Genomic DNA, 23,488 nt, shown 5'->3' on the forward strand with positions numbered 1-23,488 from the left:
ATGTGGTGGCAAATTTACACTGATGCAGCCTCAGCCCCAGGCTTGAATGAAAGTTTGACTATTAAGCCATTATTACAAAAAATGAGTCATTAATATTTACACCCCAATAATGTCTTATAGTGTATTAACTGTGGTTTAAATATGTGCTTTTCACTATTTTATTTTGTTTGTTTTTCTGTGTCTATTGAGTATATTAAGTGATGCCCAATACACACTACAATAATTTTTTTGTGGGTAATATTCACAGCATACTTTAATGATATTGTATTTCACTTGCACTAGTTATATTTTTTATATACTTTTTATTTATTCTTAGCAATTTAAATATTTTTAACATTTTTAATATTATAGAGCTTGCCAGACTCACTTTTGGCAGTTTTTAGTTTTTAGTTTCAAACAGTCTCAATACAATTCTTCAGAGTACTGTGCATACAAATCAAGTGTGTACGTCTTTAAACCCTTAAGGTATTTTGGCGCCAAAGAATTTTTAAATACAGTTGGGAATCTAATATGGTATTCAGTTCTGATGAAGCCTGTATTGATAACAGGTGAAAGCGCTCAACTTGTTTTTTCTTTTGTGTGATGTTTCGCATGATATTACAATAAATACGTGGATTTACAGTTGATGCTGACTGCATGAGTTATTTCTATACTTCTCAAGCCTACATAGCGTGGCGTGAGCTGGTTTTTTCTTTTTGATATTATAGTTTACGGTGTTTTACTGCCTCACAATGTATCCTCTAGTATTCATGTCTGGTCTCATTAGAATAATATAGCATTTAGGTGAAAAAATACAAAGTAGCAATCCAATGCTAGAGGATAGAATTGCAAAAATCTCAACAGCAACCATATATTTCCCCTTTGTACTAATGTAAGCTGGAACAAATGTCAACCAAACGCTTACAAAAACAATCATGCTGAATGTGATAAATTTGGTCTCATTAAAGCTATCTGGCAGGTTTCTAGCAAGAAAAGCTATTAAGAGACTTACAGTTGCTAATATTCCTAAATATCCCAGCATGCAGTAAAGCATGAATACCGAACCTTCATTACATTGAATTATTATTTTCCCCTGAAGGCTTTTGTCAATTTCTAAGAACGGGGTAGAAACTGATATCCATACAATGCATAAAGTGAACTGAAACAGAAAACAACAAAATATTATAAAAAATGATATCTTTGACCCAACTAAGTTCTGCAGTCGACTTCCTGGTTTTGTTGCCTTAAAGGCAAGCACTACGGTGATTGTCTTGGCAAGTACAGCAGAAACACAGATGGAAAAGAATAAGCCGAAAGCTGGTTGTCTGAACATACAAGTTTCATTCTTTGGTGGACCAATAAATATTAAGGCAGTCAAGAAACATAACACATTGATTATAAGGAGAAAGTAACTGATTTCACGATTATTTGCTTTGACAACTGGTGTATCATGATGTTTGATGAAGATACACAAAATTCCCAGAGGCATGAGTGAGAAGACAACAGCAATCACAGCTAGTGAGGTACCCAAGGGATCTTCATATGAAAGGAATTCAACATATTTTTCAATGCAGAAATCTTTCTCTGTATTTGACCAGTCATCTTCTGGACATTTTGTACAAATACCTGTAATGATATAATGTTATTAGTAAAACATATAGATCTGAAATGCAGTGCAATAAGCACAAACACTTTTTGTATGCTACCTTTATATAAACAGCTTCTAAGTAATTGTGTATGGATTCAAATAACCAGGTTTAAATATATCTATATCTATATATATATTCTTTTTTTATGATGGAAGGCCATATCTAGAAGACGAAATATGTCAAGGAACATATTTTTGTATTAATGACTATAGATTTAAAGCATTTGAGAAATCATTAAGAATAACATTATTAAACCATTGTAGGCGGCCTAAATTAGCATTCCAAAAAAGGTAAAGCAGTTTTATGTCTTTCTAATACTGACAAAGGTACTTTACTTACTTTATATGGCTTTGTGAAGTGACCATGTAGGAAAAGGTCCCTTCTACCTTTGGTCACCATATTAATATTAATATGCATAACATAAAAAAAAATAAATGTAAATTAATTTGCCAAAGAAGCAAAGTAAACATTAAAATGTATTTATAAGTCTTAGTAAAAAGTAACAATTTCCTCATTGTAACAACATTTATACTGGTTATATATACAACACCAAGGAGAAGCAAGAAATTCTATAAATTTGATGGTTATGAAGTGGAGCCTTGCATGGCTTTGCCTCCTGTAGGGTCAATGTCAAGCATTATACAGCAAAACTTACCCACTAAGATACTTGAGCAGCATATTTTCCCTTACCAGCTATAGGATGATTTACAAGTAGGTTTAAATATTCTCACTTGCTTTTATGCTGCATTAAACATGTTTGTCTGTACAATATTCTTACAAATGTGTTCTCTTTTTGATTGCAAAGTTAGACTTAAAAAGGAACTTAATTCATAGAATATTGTAGCATATGTGCCGGCATTTATAGAATTCATAGAAAAAAAATCTACTGACATCATAAAATAAAACATAATTTTAATTAAGGAAATTATAAATGCTTTTAAAACCAGACTTAAGCAGTGACTGCCATGAACAACCACTTGTGAGGTCCTATTTTTTTGATTTTGTGGTATAGCTATAGGTGGCCAAAGTGATGTTAGTTGCCTGGAGTGCAAAACACTGTAAAATGTAACCCCGATTATTGTTTTTAATAGGAAATACTGACAATGTGTGATTTCTATGTGTACAATGGCAATGATTCTCTTCTTTTAGGACATATCTCCCTCTGTTGAGCTGGTGCAACTGAAGGGGTGGTATATATAAGTTTGAGATGTATGGTAGGGCTTGCTGTTCATATTGGGGGTTTCAGGTAGGCTTGCACCTTGCAAAAGGCACTTACATTTTACATTTTCTCACCTTCTGTGTTTCAAGCATTGGTTTTTCAAATGTTCTGGGTTTTACCTTTCGGAGTTTCATAGTATAACCTCTTTTTTTTATTCATACATTTCATAACATCTCTACAGAATGAGTTATATACCTGCTAGACAGAAATGTTTTTGCTTAAATGTAGCAAACAATGCAATGATTTAGATAACACAGCATGTGTAATAAAATATCTAATATGTTAATGAAATTATGAAACACAGCCATAAATGAGAAGATAATAACACAATTTAATTTAATTATTGTTTATCAGAAGTAATCAATTAATGTTTAGGTCCATAAGTAATAAACATTTATAGAAACATAACAAGAAAAAGGAAAATAATAAGGGAAGATTGAAGAAAGAATAGAAAATTAAGTAAATAAGGAGTAGTGTAAATGGAAAATGATGGTAAATTATTTAAAATAAACCTAAACCTGGCCTGCGAGGATAAATGATACTCTAATAGCAATTAGGATTTAAACAATAATAAGTTAGATCAGATATATTTCTTTAGTTTAATTGTATTAATCAGTTTTAAAAATGTTTGAAATTATTAATTGAAACAAGGGTGACTGCTTTCAGTTTCTTGTGATTGTCTTCATCGCTTTAGTTAAGTGATCTATAATAAAATATTTGAAATTTAGGAACATCAGGAAGAACATAAAAAAGATGCAATAACTAGAGATATTAAAATTGTCTTTCATAGTGCATGATGGCACAATTAAATAGCCTTCGAAAAATCATACCACAGGATTCAACATCTCTCCAAAAATTATACCACAGAAGTAAAATATTTTACTCCAGTAAGTAGGAATATGAGAGCTGCTGTGGTGCAGCAGTTAGCGTTGTCCATAGCTCTCAACCTTCCATCTCCAAATGAGGAACACTCGCCTTCATAATGTGGAACAAATGGGAAAATGTGGAACACATACTAATGGCTTACTAACAACTTCAGCTAGGAAGGTCATAGGATGGTTAAAATATGCTGTTTCTATTTATAAAGAAGATCCTTTAATGAATTAATATGATTAATTAGTATTTACCATGGATTTAACTTAAAAAAATTCCTAACACTGAATGTGTGAAAGAGTCTTTCAATGTGGAACTTTGAGGAACTTCGAGGAACATGAACTTTTTAAAACCTCAAATAAGGTACGTTCCTTGTAATGAGGTACACTTGAGAGTCTGGTGCTGTCGCCTCACAGCAAGAGGTTCTCCCGTTCGATTCTCGGCTGGAGCTCCTTCTTTGTGGAGTCTGCATGTCCTCCACGCAGTCGACTGATGTAAAAGACATGCAGGTAGGTGCGAGCGTGAATGGGCATGCCTTCTTTGAAGGTCGGGCATCGGGCTGGCAACTCGGCACTGTAAAAATCCACTGCCAATCATGAGCTTACCGGAGTTCCGCTGTGGCGACCCCTAACCAGGAAAAGCCGAAAGACTTTTTAAGTAGGAATATGAGAATTTTATCCTCAGAAAATATTCTCAGAAATTAGAATTCCATTCAGCATAACTCTATCATGGAAATATGTCATACATTCTCCTTTATTAAAGAAAGACTATGTTTCATCTTTAGTCTCTTCTTATATACCTACCGAAGGATTAAAAAAAAACCCTCATGCTCACAATAAGGGTTACATTAAAAACTCTCTGTTTCTGTGATACATTACTATCAGATTCAGAAGCATAACAGACCTAATGGTGAAAGGACCTTAATACTGGCTAATTTTCATATCTCTGAATCACTATTAACTGATGATAGTGCCAGCCCTGTAGTAGTTAACAATGGTGGCTGAAGCATCAGTTTAGCACAGGCAATGACCCATGCACTCACATGCACACATGCACACACACACACACACAAACACACACACACACACACACACACACACACACACACACACACACACACACACACACACACACACACACACACACACACACACTGTCTGTCCTGATATCTGCATTCAACTCACCCATTATCAACACCAATTCATGTTGTCCTGCTTTATCTAATAGCTCCTGCAACTGCTGTCTGAATGCACTCTTTTCCAGATTATCACAACCCTGCTGTGGGGCATAGGCTGAGATTATGAATACTGCCCTGTCATTACACTAGAGTCTGACTGCCATGAGTCTGTCATTAATTCTGATGATATCCCTTACTGCCTTCTGAAGCCTGTCTCTCACCACAGTTCCTACACCATTTCTAGCCTGCCTTCCACCTGAGTAGTAGACTCTGGATCCCAGGCCAAGTGGCTTTGCTGCTCTGGCCTTCCATCTCATCTCCTGGATACATAGGATGTCCAGCCTCCTCTGTATCATCATATCATCCACTTCCAAGCTGCATCCTGTCAGTGAACCTACATTAAGCATAGCAATTCTCAGTTCATGTTTGGCAGGTTGGTTGGTTTTACGTCCAGCTTTCGCTCAACAAAGCTAACCCAGGTAACCCAGGCTGGGCAACTAGACACCGGCCAGCCAGTAGCTTATTGACCCAGGGCTGCTGGACTTTTTGGTGGGCGCACACTGGCCAATAGGGGCACATATACCCATCCCATCATTAGCATGGGTCCCTGGCATGGATCAGAGTAGGCCGAGTTCTCAACCCATTTATCACCGGTAACTACCCATGCCCATTTTTGGCAACATTAGTCAATATGACCGAATCACCTAGAGCTATATTTTACACTGTTGAGTGGCTAGTCCTGCCAGTCTGTGATCCATGTTCTCCTGTCTTGAGGATACTGTGCACCAGAGTTGATGCCCAAAGCAATTGTTCTGTACAACTCTTCCATCATAGGGCACCATGTGCACACACATATATATATATAGATATATATATATATATATATATATATATACACACACACACACACACACACACACACACACACACACACACAGCTATATATATATATATATATATATATATATATATATATATACATACACACACACACACACATATATATATATATATATATGTGTGTGTGTGTGTGTGTGTGTGTGTGTGTGTGTGTGTGTGTGTGTGTGTGTGCATATACATATGTATTTTGGGAATTTGGGGAGCTTGGCCTCACTTTGGGGATGTAGGGGAGCCTTGCAAAAATCCAGAAAAGGAGTTTGGGGAATTTTTTCATTCTTTTGGAATGCTGGCTTTCAGGAAGTTGGCATTTCATAGTAGAACCCACCATATCAATTAACAATGAGTCAAATTATTTGTTGGATACTAATAGCAAATCAAAATGGGTAGCAAAGCGATTACATATTTAGTAATTTTTTATGAATATCAATAACAAATTTATAAAGATATCTTAAGCAATATTAAAAAATATAAATACATTAAATTAATTATTTTTTCTATGGAAAACAGTGTGATCTTGAACAAAATTATTTTCTCAAAAATATTAAACATTATACAAGCAAATAATGTGGCAACTTCTTTAATTCTCTCAAAAGAATGTATCCAGCAATTTTTTGATATTTATTTAAATTTTATACGGTATCCCAACAAACCTAGAATAGCCCTGGCACATCATGTAAGCAAATAGAAAGATTGTGGAATAAGATTCCCTGCTCTAGAGACTAATGCTATAGCTTCGGTTATTAAAACAGTAGCATTATGCTTAAATTCTGAATATTTAGGCAAATAGTAAAAAATTCATGAAATTTCTTTGTTAAACAAAGAAAAAAAATCTCTTTCTAACATGTACAAATCTTAAATAATAATATGAAGTGGTTTTTAAAGAAACTTTTGCATAAAAACACAAATAATGCAATAGACTCTTCTTACATAAACAACATATTAAGAATGTTTAGAAAATGTATTTCTAAACACTGAGGTTAAAGCGTGGTGTTTCAGTGGTGTTTCATTATATACATAAAAACATACAGATATTTAATTAATGCCTTTCTAGCCTACCAATATGCCAAAAGAGTTGTTCCCATAATGTGTCCTGGCTGTTCTTAAAAATATTTAAACTAGTGCTTCCTTTAATGTAATTTAGTAATCTAGTCCATGTATCAGCTGTGCTCTCAGAGAACCAATTAGTACACTTCTCATTCCTATAGAATCCTCTACATAGAATGCCTGATGGTTCTGTACTACTTTTATGATAAAACCAAACATTCCCAGGGGTAGTTGTCTCTAAATGCCCTATATACCTAAGGTCTTCTCTTAAATGCCAGTTTGAGACAGATATGTCTTTCATAATAACTGAAATGTTCATACCCATGGATGTCCTTGGTATATTTCCACTGTATGAATCCAGTTTACTCATGCTTGTTTTCTTATAACGTTTCCATATTGTTTTTCTATACTCATCTGTTTCTCTCATAATTAACAAACAATGACTTCATCATTTATGATTTCCTAGACTTTGTAGATCTTTATATATAGCCTGTTCTATAACTATAATTAATCAATTGTTTGATATGATTAGAAAAACTCAAAATTGAATTTATCCATATATCTAGGTACTTAAATGACTCCACAGTTTCAATCCCTGTGTGCTGCACTAAATATTCATATTTCAGTTTATGTCTCCCAAATCTCATATGTTTAGTTTTTGATGTATTTATCAGCAAATTATTCTCCCTTGCCCAAATGGTCAATGTAGTCAAGTTCTTTTGCAAAAATGCCCTACCCAATTTCAAGTAATCTGCATACAGACTGTAGAATACCTCAGATGAAACACATAAACCAGACAGATACAACTTAAACAAATATGGGCCTAGGACACAGCCCTATGGGACACACTGGCTGTAAGTAAGAATTATTTTACCTGTCCAATTGCTGTATAATTCTTGCCATTTCCTATTTGAAAGCCATGGAGCTATCCATCTTATCAAGAATACATCAATATCTAGTTGTTCTAATATCTGATCAGTGTTTTGTGTATGACCATATCAAATGCTAAAGTAACATCTAATAAATTGCATCACAGTTTTTCATTCATAGCTGTTATTATATTGTTATAGAACATCATGTTGCAAGTCGTAATTGATCTATTTTCATCATATGCATGATATATGGTTTCAAGTCCCAACCTATCCATTTCTGACAATAATTTATACAATATTACGTTCCTCATTATTTTCCACAACACGGAAGTAGACTTAAGGGCCTTTATGACTCTAAGTTTGTCCTACTCCCATTTCCCTTAAAGACAGGTTTAATAAGTGCATGTCGCCAATCCTGATTAATTTCCCCATATTTGAATGAACTAGTGAATAATAGATATAATGATAGTGTAAGTTCCTGCTGAAGTGTTCTCAGGTCATTATTACAAATTCCGTCCCCTCCTTGTGCTTTGTTTAAATACAGTTTGCATGGTTCTTCTTCAATGTAATCTAAATTGACTTCAGTATCTGAGGTTACCTAGATGTCACTAAGACAACTTATCATCCCCTTTGTGCAGCCAAACTGTTTTGCATAAGATTTTGCAAATATATCTCAAATCTGTTATGCCTGAGAATAAATTTTAGAATCTACACACAATTCATCAATTTGTGTATCTTCACTCCTTCCACATTGTTGGTATCTATAAAAGGTTTCTTATTACAAATACCATCCCAATCCCAGCTACTACCCACAAAACAAACCCTAGCATTCTCTCTCAACCCCATCTTACTTATGTTTGACTCAAGCAATGTTATCTCTGGAATCCTGTACAGTCCATGTACTATACTACTTTTAAACTTTTAAACTATGGTATTTTGATAAATCTTGCTAATACCAATAAATAATGTTCTTTGAAACTGTAATCCTATGCAATCTTGTAAAATCATGTGTTTTCCTAAGAAAATTTGCTTGGTATGAATAAATATCTTACTTGTATGTTCTTATTCTGTAGAGCTTTTCTCCTTGGGCCTCTGCTGAAAATGGACATATATCCAGTCAGAATCTCCCGGTCAACAAATGTAAAATAAAATAAAATAAACAAATAAATAAATAATGTATGCTCAATATCTTTATACAAATTTTCTTCAAATTTTTTTAACTTGTTTCACACTATGCTTAATTTGTCTGTCCACTTTATTTCAGTTTTCAAAGTTGTAGTTTGACTTCTTTTCCATTTCTTACATTGTTTTGGTCTCTCACCCTAATCAAGTCTCTTGTTCTTATGGAAATATATCCTCATGACACTGAGTGCCTAGATCCTGGGGTTAAACTTTTTTTTCTTTGTTTTATTGCATTCAAACAATTTTTCTTTCAAAACTTTCCTTCTAAAACCCAGCAGTAGCTAGGATAAGTGTCTTATAAGTAAGCACTAATAAACTAAAGCACTACACCCTCTTATACTCCCTTTAAGTACTTGGCTCCCTATTGGTCCTTTTTGATCAAGTCAAAAAGTAATTCCTTATACTATTCAGGCATGTCCAAAAGTCAGTTTCAGGTTTACTCTCCAGTCCAGCTGGTGAATATGGGAATCTTGAGGCAATGTTACAACTGCCTTATGTACACAGACCACGCTCTCCTCTTCCCAACAAGCTCAAATATATGTGAGAGATGCAACTATATAGCCAAACTGGAGGCTGAGCTCTCTCAACATAGTACTGGCACGGTGAGTCTGGAGGAGAAGGTAATCACACACACCACAAATCCAGTCTCACACAGACCTATCGCAACAGCAAACCAAACACATAAACACACAAAAACATACTCGGAGGCTCTAAATAAAAAATCTGCCCAAGCAACAGAGACCTCCAAAGCAGACATCCAAGCAACTGCTACCCCACAACAATACCCATGTATCACATAGTTCACAAAGTCAGTGTGCCACACAGTCACAGCCCTTAAGGCTAAACAACACCCCTAGTACACTTGTAATAGGTGACTCTATTGTCAGACACACTGACGTCCCTCTCACCAGGCTGAACAAGAAGAAGGTCACTGTAAGCTGCCTGTCGGGTGCCAGGATCCGCCACGTAACACAAGCACTCAGGTCACTCCAAAGCAAGTACAAATATGACTCCATCATTGTCCATGCTGGTGTGAATGACCTGAGACGTACCTCCCTGGATTACATGGAAAGAGACATAGAGGAGCTCTCTGATCATGTGGCCCAGGCCGGTATGACCCTGACCTTGAGTAGCATCTTACCCTCACCAAGAATGATACCACAGTATAAAGACAAAATGATCAATTTCAACAACTGGCTAAAGTATTGGTGTCACTCAAAGGGGATCCAGTGTCTGTCAGTCTGGGATGACATGCTTGACAAGCCACGTTGCTTCACTAGGGATGGCTTGCACCTGTCACCCCTGGGTTTTCGAATACTGGCCAAGGCTCTTGCCACCCCCATAGTGCCTTTTTTAGGCAAGGTTCAAAAGACAAACCCACCTCCTTAGACAACACAAGGAAAAAGAAACTAAGGGTAATGCTGCTCAATGCCAGAAGTCTAAACCTCAAGATGCACACACTCGAGGCTCTCCTCAGTATGGAGAATATTGATATCTGTGCAGTTACAGAAACCTGGTTCAAGGCTCCCAAGAGCATCCCAGCACTACCAGGCTATACCTCATACCATGCTTTTTGGCCTCAAAACTCAGACTGAGCCACAAGAGGAGGGGGATTATCCATATTCATCAAAGATACCCACACCTCCAGGATAGTGGCACTGCACGAAGCATCTGAGACCATCCATGTGCAACTAACAGTGGGAAAAACTGCCTTCCAGTTTGTAGCCTGCTACAGACCACCCTCCCAAACTCAGGAGCCCCACTCAGCGTTCCTGAAGACACTGGAGAATATGAAGGTCTCTCCAAACACCATTATATTGGGTGACTTTAACTACCCAAGCATAGACTGGGAGCACTACTCAAGCCCCAACACCCTAGCCCAACGGTTCCTAAAATTTATAAACTCAAATGCTATGGAACAACTGGTCACCACTCCCACAAGAGGGGAAAACATATTGGACCTGATCATCACCAGCATGGGGACTATATGTTCCATACCAGAGGTATACCCCTCATTGGTAAGATCTGACCATAAATTAATCACTATGGACATCCATATCCCATCCCCACCCCCAGCAAAGGAAACCACGATCAAAAACTTCTCAAAAGCAAACTTCCCACTTCTCAAAACCGAGGTGGAATCCTTCAAAGCCCCAGGGCCAGTGGAAAATACGGCCCAAACCGCAGAATCCTTTGCAAACGCATTCTATGGATACCTACTGGAATGCATGGATCATGCTATCCCAAATAAATCCAAGACACACTCCTCCAAAGGCAGGAGACCTGTCTGGTGGACCCCAGCCATAAATAAGCTGTACAACAGAAGGAGGAAGCTACTATATGATAGAGCAAAATTCCTGAAAGGTAAGGCAACTCTGATCAGTACTAGCAAGAAACTACGATCCCTCATAAAATCATCTAAGGCTAGCTTCAAAAGAAAAATTGCATAAGACGCTAATAATCACAAGGCTTTCTTTAGTTATGTCAGAAACCTGAGAGGTTCTGAGTTAGTGCAAAATGACAAAAAATACACTGAACCCACAGACATTGCCAACATTCTGGCAGACAGGTTCAGTGCAAACTTCTCCCCCCTCCCCCCCAAATGAGCAAATGACTATCCCAATAGAGTGTAGCCTCCCTGACATCACAGATGCACAGGTGAGAGCTGCCCTCTCCAAAGCAAAAAACACAGCATCAATGGGACCGGACGGTGTCCCGGGCTGCGTTTTACATGAGCTCCAAGAAGAACTGAACCCTCACTTAAAATCACTGTTCAGTCTCAGCCTTACAACAGGAAATGTACCCAAAGAATGGTGTACAGCAACAGTGGTCCCACTCCATAAAGGTGGTGCCACAACGGACCCCAGTAACTATCACCCTATAAGCCTAACTAGCCTGGTCTGCAAAGCTATGGAGCGTATCATCATGGAACTCATAAACAAAGACATTGGGAACCTTCAAACACTGGATCCTACCCAATTCGGCTTTGTTAAGGGCAGATCTTGCCTCTTGAACCTGGTCAATTTCTTTGAAACAGTCACCAAGGCCATAGATGAAGGGAAGGTAGTCCACACAGCCTACCTTGACCTTGCAAAAGCCTTCAACACAATACCCCACTTGGGCATCATAAATAAGCTCACCAGCTTAAATATCAACCCCTATGTCACAAGATGGGTTGCAAACTGGCTTAGGGATAGAACCCACATGGTCAGAATTGCAGGTGCCATGTCAGACTCTAAACCAGTTACAAGTGGCGTCCCACAAGGCTCAGTCCTGGGACCTCTCTTGTTCGGTATATATTGCTCTGAGGTACAGGCTAACACAGGAGGACTATGGCTGACAAAGTTTGCAGATGACTGCAAACTGGGGGCCATAATCGACTCGCCGGCTGACACAAGCATCCTCCAAAAAGGTCTCACAGAGATGGATAACTGGTGCCAGAGCCATGGCCTAAAGCTAAATGCCAAAAAGTGCATAATCATCCCCTTTGGGAAAAACAAAGTGCCCACAAATTACCACATAGGTGGTAATCCATTAAGTATGGAAAAAGTAATTAGGGATTTGGGGACCCAAGTAGATTGCAATCTCTCCTTTGACAATCACATTGCCAAAGTGGTTAGAAAGACATTCTATATAGCCCACCTTATCACAAAGGGGTTCACATCTAGATCAAGAGAGGTCAATGTGCCCCTCTACTCATCACTCATCAGGTCCATAATTGAATACAATGCCCCATTTGGGATGTACCTTACCCGACACCTGCTACAACTAGAAAGACCCCAAAAGTACCTCACCAAGAGGATCAAGGGACTGAAAAAGATGCCCTACGCAGTTAGGCTAAAGAAACTCCAGCTCTACTCATTTGCTTACCGCCTACTCAGATGCGATCTGTGCCTGACGTATAAAGCCATGTCCAACCCAGAATTAATGGACATGCTCCACCTCAAGAAATTCAAATCCATCAGAACTACACGCTCCAGTGACTTAAACCTCAGCACAGAAATAAATAGAACATGCTGGAGGGACAGATTCATATCCCAGAGGCTCCCCTCACTCTGGAACAAAATCCCAATCCATGTCAGACAGAGCCCCTCAATGACCCTCTTCAAGAAGAATCTTGACGTTTAGATGGGAGATTGTAAATTTACCCCTGGGATCTCTTCTGTGTCACTGCTAGACAGAGGCACAGTAAACTAACCTTAAATGGGCTATCTTCTGTGACCTACTATACAGAGGCACAGTCAACTAATCTAAGAAGGGTGGTGAAAGCCAAACACACTCTGGCTAGGCTTGTAAACGCCCTAGGGCAGATAGCCTAGTATCAACCTATGAACCTATGAACCTATGAACCTATGAACATTCCTTCTGCAGTTTTTCCAATCAGCCAGTCACTCTAATTAGTTTTTAACTAATGACTGCTTTGGTTTCATATAATCCATTATTAATCTGCTGTGCATAGGTTTAGATTTCAGTTTGGCAGAATTATCTAGCAGCAAATTAAACCTTGTAACCCTATGACCACTGCACATTAACAATGGTAAAACTTGACATGAAGTAACAGTAATTTATTTAAGAACATAATGTCTAGTTTGTTCCTTGCCCTGATAGTTTTTTTTTTTACAATCTGAGACAGTTGTTGATGTCCTTCCCTATCTCTGTTGCAGTATTCTTTACAATAAGGATACCCTGCCAAGAGTTATCTGATGTCTGGCCAGTATACAAAAACCTTTAGGTTGTAACAGGTAATGCTGTGCATCACAGGTTTGCTCCCCACTCACAACGTAAGGCACAAAGGTGATGTATGCATGTACTATCCTCAGACCTTCTTTACCAACAGTCCAAATGCCATCTTCAATCATCGATCGGAATGCTCGTTCATCTGCTGGCCTCCCAATCTTCTTCCTGAGCTATTGTACTCTTCCTAATGAAAAGAATGCTGCAACAGTGATATGGAAGGACATAGTACAGTCGTGTAAAATCTTACCATAACAGTAAATGTCCTTCTCTTCACTGTTGCAGCATTCGCTCTCTCCCTTCTCCCCATTTCCTTTTTCTTTCTGGATGGACTTGTTAACTCTTTGTGTTCTTAGACTGTCATTCCTACTGGGGCTTTTCAGTTTATTTTTTTATTTATTTAACATTTTTTGACCTGGAAAGTCTGACTAGGAAAGAGCCTATTTTCAGCAGAGAACCAGGAAGAAAGACTACAGATGCATGTCTTTGGAATGTGGGAGGAAACTGAAGTACCCCAAGGAAACCCACACAAATGTAGGAAGGACATCCAGACTCCACACAGAAGGCACTCAGCCGAGAACTGAACCAGAGAACCTGTTGCTGTGAGGTGAAAACATTGACTGCTGCACCACTGCACCACCCAGTTCTGAGAATGGTACATCCATCCTTTACCTTTATGACCTACACAATGCAATGAGAGCATAAGTGTGACATAGAATATGGCAATTACAAGGCTTTGGTCTACTGGACAGAGGTCCGGCTGCCCTTATAGGTTCATAGGAGGTTACTAGGCTAATGACCCTAGGTCCTTTACAAGCCTAGCCATGTAATAACCGAGTACCCTTATTGACCATAGTTAGATGGTCACTGTTAGCAGAGCATCGTTGTTAGCAGAGCAATTTTGCGATCAACACCAACTGCCCCTGTCCATGAGGGACATAGGTGCCACCCCTGGGTGAATTTACTGTCACCTATCCAGTTTTCAGGGTTGTGCTTGAATAGGGTCTTTGAGGAGCTCTGCATCACATGGAGTGGGAGCTTACTCCAGACGAGTGGGAGATATATCTGTCTCTCCAGCATATTCAATTAATGTCACAGGCTAGGTTGTGATCCCTGGAGTGAGTTATTTTTGTCCAATTTGATTTGTGGATGTGCAGCATTTCCATTAGGGAAGGGTCCAAGACTGTTCTGTAGGGCAGGCACAGGTCACTTCTCAGCAGTCTGTACAATACATAGTACAATGACAGGGCTTTCAGCCTTTCCATGTATGTCATGTTTTGGAGGCCCTGGATTCTCTTGATTAGAAATCTCTGTGATCTCTTCAGTTGCTGCAGATGTCTGTTGAGGTACATACAGAAGGGAGCATTGTACTCAGTTTGTGGTCTGATAAGGGTTACGTACAGTGGAGTTATAACCTCCCTGGATTTGGATGCAATGCCTTTATTTATGAGGTGTGCAATGTAGAATTCTTTTCTTAACATTATTTATTTTATTTTTTTTATTTTATTTATTTATTTTACATTTGTTTACCAGGTAGTGTCCAACTGGGCTGGTGGCCCTCATTCAGTGGAGACCCAGGGAGAAAAACTCCAGAAAAATATAATACAGATAAAGATATACACTGATACATTAGTAAGAAAAATAATTACCATAATACCAATTTTTCCAAATAAAGATTAGATAATATTCTTTATTATAGTTCAACATTATAAATGTAAAATCACAGGGATCTGGATAAGTAAGTAAAACTGATAACTGGCAGTGAGCAACCCTACACCGAAAAGACATGCAGCAATGTTACAGAAAGTAAACATTTCACTTTTGGATTGTGTAAAATATGTACACACCAAAGGCTGTGCAGAAGTCATTTGAGGAAATACTAGCCATTTAAACTGTAATAGGGGAAAAGACTATATGAAAGAAAACTAAGCATAGGAAAGAGGAGTTATTCCAGTGGAGAACAATTCCCTGTTTTGTATATGAATTCCCTGTATTATATATAATGTTGACTACATATGATTACTGTATTGTCTTAAAATTTGTTTTGAAAATTTTTGTCTACAAATAACTGTACAGCTTTTCTCCAATTATAATTTAAATGTACTATTTCATGATTTTCTGTATATATAATTGTGGAGCTTTTCTCCTCGGGCCTCCACTGAAAATGGGTTTGTCAGGCCCAGTGGACTTTCCCGGTAATCAAATGCAATAAATAAATAAACAAGGGCAAAGCCAGTTGGTTTGAAGATGTGCTTTTATTTTTATTTTTGTTTTAAATGTAGAGGAGCAAGGGATGCATTGTATGCTTAGGGGAAGAGCATTCCAGGACTTAGCTACTTTCTTCGAGTAGTGGGAGTCACCATGATAGTTATGTGACTGCATTATTTTGAGCAATGGCCTATTAGAAGATCTAAGGGACCTGCTGTTTAACTGCAGTTGGAGTAAGGTTGAGATAGCAGGAGAGCTATTAGGGTTGTGTACAATTTTGTGGACTAGGGTAAGTTGGTTTAACATTAACAGGTTAGGAAGTCCAGCCAGTTAAGTTGAAGAAGAACAGAGCAGTGATGGGTTTTATGAGGGTGGTTTGTGGCAAACTTTGCAATTTTGTTATAGCAGGATTCCAGGTTGTGCAGGTCAGCCTTACGTAAGTTGGTAAAGATATGTGAGCAGTAGAGAAGTGTAGAAAGTAGTTAAGATCTAGCTGTGGCTAGTCTGGCTTGGGGTGTTAGATATGATTTGGCTCTGTAGAGAGCACCAAGCTTGGATGTGACTTTTTTGATACTTTGTGAAATGTGGATATCAGATTTGAGATGGTCATCTATTGTAATACCTAGGAGTTTGGCCTGGTTAATTGGCTCAATTATGGTACCATAGGGGCAGGTGGTTTGACTTGGTATTTTTGTTTGAGAAGATTATTAATTTTGTCTTATTATGAGTTGGTGGTTTAATAAGATAAAAGCTTTTTTGCATTTTATCTTTTAGTTCTTGTGGGGAAGGAGCAGAGAAGATAAGAGAAGTGACATCTGCGTATTGTATGGTAGAGGCAAGTCGGGTTGCTGTGTTAAGGTTATTAGTAAATGTGATAAAAAGAAGGGGGCCAATATTGACCCTTGTGGTACACCAGTGGCAACTGGTAGTAGTAGGGAGAGTTTGTTTTCCCATTTAGTAGCCTGTTGACGGTTTGATGCTGGACTGAGATTGTATGTAGCAAGTTTGTTTAGTGGTGATCGAAGTTTAGATTGCTATCAGCCTGTGTTCCCAAGTCTCACACCACTGAGTATGAGCTTAGAGGGGTGCTATTTATATCATAATTAGCAGGGGCTACTTTTTTGCCAAAAGGGATAATGAGGATTTTTTATGTTAAGTTTTAGCCCGTGAGTTTGGCACCAGTCATTTGTCTATGTCAGCCCTTTCTGTAATATGTTAACATCATTGGGGGACTCTATGATTGTGTCAGTTTACAGTCACCTGTAGACTTGGTAAGCCATAGCCCATCTACCTTCACCTGGACTTCAGAGATATATATTCCAAGCAGTAGAGGGTCAACACATATACTTGTGGTACCCTCAATGGTAGCTGGTCTACTTCCCAACTTTGATAGTATGCATTCTGTCAGTGTACCAGTTTGCTACCCATCTAGTAATGTATGGGTTAATCCCCAGCTGAGAGAGTTTCTCTGTGATACCTGAATGGGGGATTGTGTCAAATGACTTGGCTAAATCAAGAAAGGTGGCATATACTGTTTTGCCTTCGTCTAGGGCTTTAGTGACATTCTCAAGGAAGTCCACTAGGTTTAATAAGCAAGATCTACCTTTGACAAAACCAAACTGGGTTGGGTCAATGGTTTGAAAGTCACCTATATCCTTGAGGATAAGGTCCATGATGATTCTTTCCATAGTCTTGCAGATAGGGCTGGTTAGGCTTATGAGTCGATACTTCCCAGGGTCAGTTGATGATCCCCTTTTGTGCAAGGGGATTACTGTTGCTGTTCTCCACTCTGCTGGGACAAAGCCAGTTCTCAGGCTATGGTTAAACAGACTGCTGACTGGTTCTCCTAGGTCTTGTTTTAGATTGTTTAGTAAGCAGTCTAGCATGTTATCCATTTCCATAGAGGCCGTGTTTTTGGCCTTGGAGAGTGCTTGTATGTCCTGTTCTTTAGAGATACTCTGTAGAGGACTGGGTGTCAGAAATGCTTTGAGGTATGTCTGGTGGGGACAGGGGAGGTGAAGTTATTGCCAAATCTGTCAGCTAGCAGGGTGGCAGTATCCTGTAGTTCAATGTGAGTGGTACCTTCCCCTATAAGTTTATCACACTGCTGGAAATTCCCTTTTAGGCTTCAGATGTGGGTAAAGAATGTCTTATGATTGTCTATAGCTAGGGATGCTAATTTAGACTCATAACTAGCCTTAGAGGACATAACAGATATCTGATTTACTTGCCAGTGGAGGGTATTCTTCAAGTGTTGACTAAGTTCCCACCTTTTCTTAGATATCAGTTTCTTTCTTTTGTTGTATAGCTTTTTTGTACGTATAGTCCACCAGGGTGGCTTGTTTTTTGCAGAAAGACCTGGTTTTGTTCCTGTTGGGTCCAGCCGAGTCAATGCATTTGTTTATGTGGCTTTATGGGGCATTTGTGTATTCCTCTGCATAGGAGTCATTGTTGGTTATGTCCCTCATTGACTCTCTTCAAGAGGAATCTTGATGAGTGGATGGGAGATCGTAGGTTTACCCCGGGTATCACTTCTGTGTCACTGTTAGACAGAGGTACAGTATACTAACCTCGAAAAAAAGCATAGCAAAGTTAATTTAAAATGGGTGGCAAAAGCCAAACACACTCTGGCTAGGATTATAAATGCCCTAGGGCAGATAGCCTAGTATGAACCTATGAACCTATGTTGGCAGGGGCTTTGAAACTTTTTGTACCATCGCTTAGTAGGCAACAGTTTGTTCGGAAATTTTTTTTCATTTTTTTTTACTCTTGTGGGGGTGTCAGGTTTGATCTTTCTTTCAAACGAGACATATTTATGGCCTGACCTTACCAAAGAGGGCAACACACAGGGGGTAGTGCAGTGACCCCTCATGTTCATGAGCACTAGGTCCCGGACATTTGAGTCCCTTGTGGGGGTGAAAACCACTTGATCCAGGGAATTTGAATTAACAAGGTCCAGGAATCTCATAGATATTGTGTTTGTGGTCATGTAAGTCACCCAGTTGATGAAAGCATAGCTGAGATCTCCCATGACCAAGGTGTTTGCCTGTATACTGAGTGACTCTAGCAAGTCCAGGTAGGTGGTGTACTTCCACTGGTTCATGGTAGGGGACCTGTAGGTAGTGATGATATGGAGGGGTATTTTGACTATAGTTAATTGGACCTGGAGTTGCTCATGAGAGTAGTACTGTTTCACCAATCTTGTAGTATATATGGATTTAATGAAGAAGGCTACACCTCAACCTTTTGTTCTTTCATGTTTGTTTTGGGGTCTGAATGTCTTAAAGACATTGTAGCTCTGTACAACCAAGGTGGTTTCAGCAGCCTTGAGGCACATGTCAGTGACTGCACAAATGTCAATATCCTCCAAGGTGATTAGTGCTTCCATTTTGTGTTTGTATTGAGGCATCATTCTGGGCTCGGTGAAGGTAGAATGCTGCTTAGGGATAGGGACATGCCGTCTGTGACAAATAATCTGTGAGCTCAGTCATATCTCTCTTCATATAGTCCATAGAGGTACTTCTCAAGTCATTCACACCAACATGTAGTATGACAGAGTCATAACAGTATGACTTGAGTGCGCTCATGATTTGACAGATCCTGGCACCTGACAGGCAGCTAACCATGACTGTCTCCTTGTTCAACCTGGTGGTGGACATCTGTGTGTCTGACTATCGAGTTTCCTATGACCAGAACATTTGGTTTTGAGGGTTTTTTTTCTGAGGGGCTTAAGTGTTGACACACTGATATGTGTGTTGTTATATGTAGTGGTGGATTCTGTTCAAGTACCATTATGTGTATGTTGTTTGTGCTTGGAAGGTCTCTGGTCTTTTTGTTGGCTCTTTGTGAGTACCTCCATATATGTGGGTTTATGTGTCTTGACCTTATCTTGTGTGAGAGGGAGCTGTATGTGCTGACAGCATAGCTCTTAACTGTCCAGATTTTTGCCTCATATTTTTAGTCTGTTCCTGATACATTTTTTGGTTTTCTGGATTTATGTTGCAAATCAGTGAGGACTGAATTCACAAAATAATGTCAGATATTTTAGTTTAAGACTTCATATCATTCAGAAAAATGCATGGTAACACAATACCTTTTATTCTAGCAACTTTCTAAGTTTCCAAAGAAATAGTGCCCAATTGGCAAAATAAACACAATAAGCTCCACACAATTCTTCCACTTTGTGAAATCTTTATTCCTTAGAACCAAGTTTTTTCCTTTTAAAACAAGTTAGGCACTTTCGTCCCATGTATAACACTCTGGGACTTCTTCAGAACTAATTATACCAATGAAGTCACCTCCTTTTTATGCACTGGATAAAATTAATTAACAATTAAATATTTAAATGTTAAAGGGACGTCTGAAAAGCTACATAAAATCCATTAACAGACTGAAAAGCACATAAATAAAAATTATTCTTAATAAAAAAACATAATACAAACAAATACAATTCCTACAATTAAACTCATGAAAGGAATGATATACAAAATCCTGAAAACTTAAAAGAACATTATTAAATATGTATTGAATATACACTGAAAATGTGAAGAGATTTTATTACAAATCCAGGGCTTTCCTCTTTAACACTGGTAACAGGGATACATAATAATTTAATCTTGGTTCAACTACTGCATTAGGGCTTGTTATTCAAAAAAACTCACTTAAATCAATCTGGAGTTCCCACCAATCACCTCTTATACTGTGTGGCATCACTTCCAATATACCATATTTAAATTTTCTCCGGGATTCATGAAGCTCGGCGCAAGGACGGAGGTAGGCTTGTGCCAACAGTGCGGCATGAAGATGGCACAGTAGCGCCAAATGCATATTAATGAAGGCACGCTGCCGCCACAGCCACGTGCACAGGAAAGGAGCGTGAGTGCATAGGGCATGTCGAAGTGCCGCACGGAGGCATGGAAATGCCAGCTGTTGATGTGCAACCTAATATGCTTGCATATAACAAGTTGCAAGATAGTAATCACATCTGTCAGTGTCCGTGGATACTGGAATGTATGCAAAGCATGCAAGAAAGTTCCTGCAAACACAAAATGAAGAAGCAAACACAAATGCACGGTAGGGAATAACGGGTCCCTATCCTGCGAACAAATGACATGGAAGACTGTGTGGCCGTAGTCCAACGTAGTGTAGATAGCTATACCAAGTGGAAGTGAAACGCATCATATGTTAGCGAGCCGCCAGTAGGTATGTCCAGCCCAATGGTGAGGGTCACCAGCTGACCCATAATGTGAGGGAGGGTACACAGTTGGGCAGATGTGTCCATAACAAAATACACGATAAATGTACATATCTAGCGACCGTATGTCCGAATCATATCCCAGAGGGCATGTAATAGTCACATACAAAAGATATGTCCGCATTTCACATACCAAATGAGATAAGAAATAGAATAAGCATGTAAATGAAACAGAAGGAGAATATAAACAGTTGACTGTGGGGACATGTTGTCCAGTACAGTCGGATATGTGTACGGAATATATCCCATCCTGGACATAGGAAAAGGTGGCATCCTATCAATGAGTAGAACAGTCTGCCAAAATCCGGAAATCAGCGGTACAAGCCGAACTTGTCAGGATGTGTCACAGTTTAACAGGGTAGTACCCGGGTATACCAACCATGTAATGAAAGTTAAGTAAGGGCGTGTACTTATGTGTGTGAGGTGTAGCATGTGGAAAGCAAACATGGCAGGGTAGTCCACACAACCATACAGGTACCCGACACATGTAGGGTATTCAATGTGTTACTCTGGCCGTGTCATGGGCCAACAACCAAAGCAGTGATGCATGGGGTGTGAAGAATCTGTGTGTGTGTGGGGGGAATGGGTAATGGTACAATCCTCCAAGGCGATACTGTGTCATATGCAGAATAGGTGAACCGGAGATGCATGAGGGAGCAGCGGGTGAAGCTGAAAGAAACACAAACACATGTATAAACAGCTGCAATACAACCAGACAGGCCATACTGTAGAACACAATCCTACAAACATATGAATATTGAAATGTGCGATACAAATGTATAGACATGTCACCAGCACATACCCACAGATTGGTCCTGATGGAACTGGCCATAACAAATGCAACGCACCTGGATGCATAATGGACTACCCAGCATCCCCTCCACATCACACAACCCGCTCCCTTACCAGAACGTTCACCAAATCCAGCCATACTTGGCCTACTGGTATGGTGCAGCCACAGCTACACATATTGACCACTACGCATATGTAGTAGGTACTGTCACCCTAGGCAGTTGCAGGATTGCCCACCATGTATCCCTTGCATGTAAAACCCCCAGCACATTTTTGTAAACCCAGAAAGATGTTCAGTATTCGTCTTATTTTGGACCGGTCCAATTTTTGGGATATCCCTCATGAGATACGTAACCTGTGTAAATATTAGAATGGAAGACACGAAGTCCAGTCCTGTAGATATCTGGACACAAGTTGGAATGTGCATTAGAGGTGCACGACACTGTCCAGCCCTAAATGGTCATGCATAACCTACTACCTAGGATCAAACACCTGCCCGTGACACACGTGTCACTACACGAATAAGTGGGAGAATATATTGCACACATCTGCATAGTGGCACATGGTATAAGGGTGATGAAGGCACTGACGTAAACAGGATACCCCTGATCCACTGTGTGAGGGACAATTAATGTGTGTGTAGGTGTGACCTGACCAACAATGGTACAATGCCAAATGTCTTGTGACCGTAGAGAATAACTATGCACCATACTGCATGTAACAGTTGCCAAAAGCAGTCACGTCAGGATAGAATAAACGTAATTCGTACAAGAAACAGGCAAACAACAAAAGTGCCAAAGGTATAAGGCTTACAGCTAGGAAACAAATGACTGTTCTAAACCTGCAGTGACCGTGGCTATGTGTTGGGCCAAACAATCTGGTGTCCGCAGTAGGGTTCTTATCTGTCCTGCTTTGCGAGGGATAGTCCATCATTGGACAGTTGTGTCCTGACAAAAGACATTGCAAATGGCAAATGTCCTGGGATTGTAGGACATAATCATGTCCCATATGTTATGTAATAGTAGCAAAAAATAATTATTGCAGTATCTACAATACCTAAATGTTACAAGAAACAAAATAAGCAAATAAACCGCTACAACAATAGGCTTTAATGTAGGTAAATAAATGAAGTTCTATACGTTGTACTGACCATGGGTATGTGTTGGCTTGTAAAACCTGGTGTGTTCCACAAATGTCTCATCTTGGCCATTTGAAAAGGTGTCAACCCTAGTCACCGGAATACAGCACACCTGTACATATGACAATGTCAACGATACCAATGGTCAGAGCATTCGCACAATAACTGGCCAGACCCTTAAAAACTCACAAAGCCAGTGCCCTTTGGGGGAAAGGTGTTGAATGAGAATGACTACTTACAACAATGAGGAGTACTAGATGCGTTTAACTGCAGACAATTAGTAGTATTATGAATCTGTCAACATGTTCCAAGTTAATCGTACTAATATGGTAGAAGTGTCCATGATTGTCCCTGAGTTGTCATAGCCTTGACCCTGTCACTGTAGACACGAGTCCCCGAGTATCAGAGAGGTCGGTACACAGAAGTAGACCAACCAACTGTCCCAGCTGTTGACAAGACTATTGCAT

At 39.2% G+C, this 23,488-nt stretch overlaps 1 protein-coding gene across 1 annotated transcript in view; it reads right to left on the reverse strand.

Moving 5' to 3' along the window:
* Nucleotides 1-718: 718 nt before the first annotated feature.
* LOC122815665 (vomeronasal type-2 receptor 26-like) overlaps nucleotides 719-23,488 on the reverse strand; it is a 191,665-nt gene continuing 168,895 nt past the window's right edge. The window contains exon 5 of the mRNA XM_044088357.1: nucleotides 719-1,605. Within this exon, the coding sequence (XP_043944292.1) occupies nucleotides 719-1,605 (887 nt within the window). The remainder of the gene's footprint in view (nucleotides 1,606-23,488) is intronic.

This window comes from Protopterus annectens, chromosome 1.part1 (assembly GCF_019279795.1).
Source record: "Protopterus annectens isolate FY-2018-M chromosome 1.part1, PAN1.0, whole genome shotgun sequence".
NCBI lineage: Eukaryota > Metazoa > Chordata > Ceratodontiformes > Protopteridae > Protopterus > Protopterus annectens.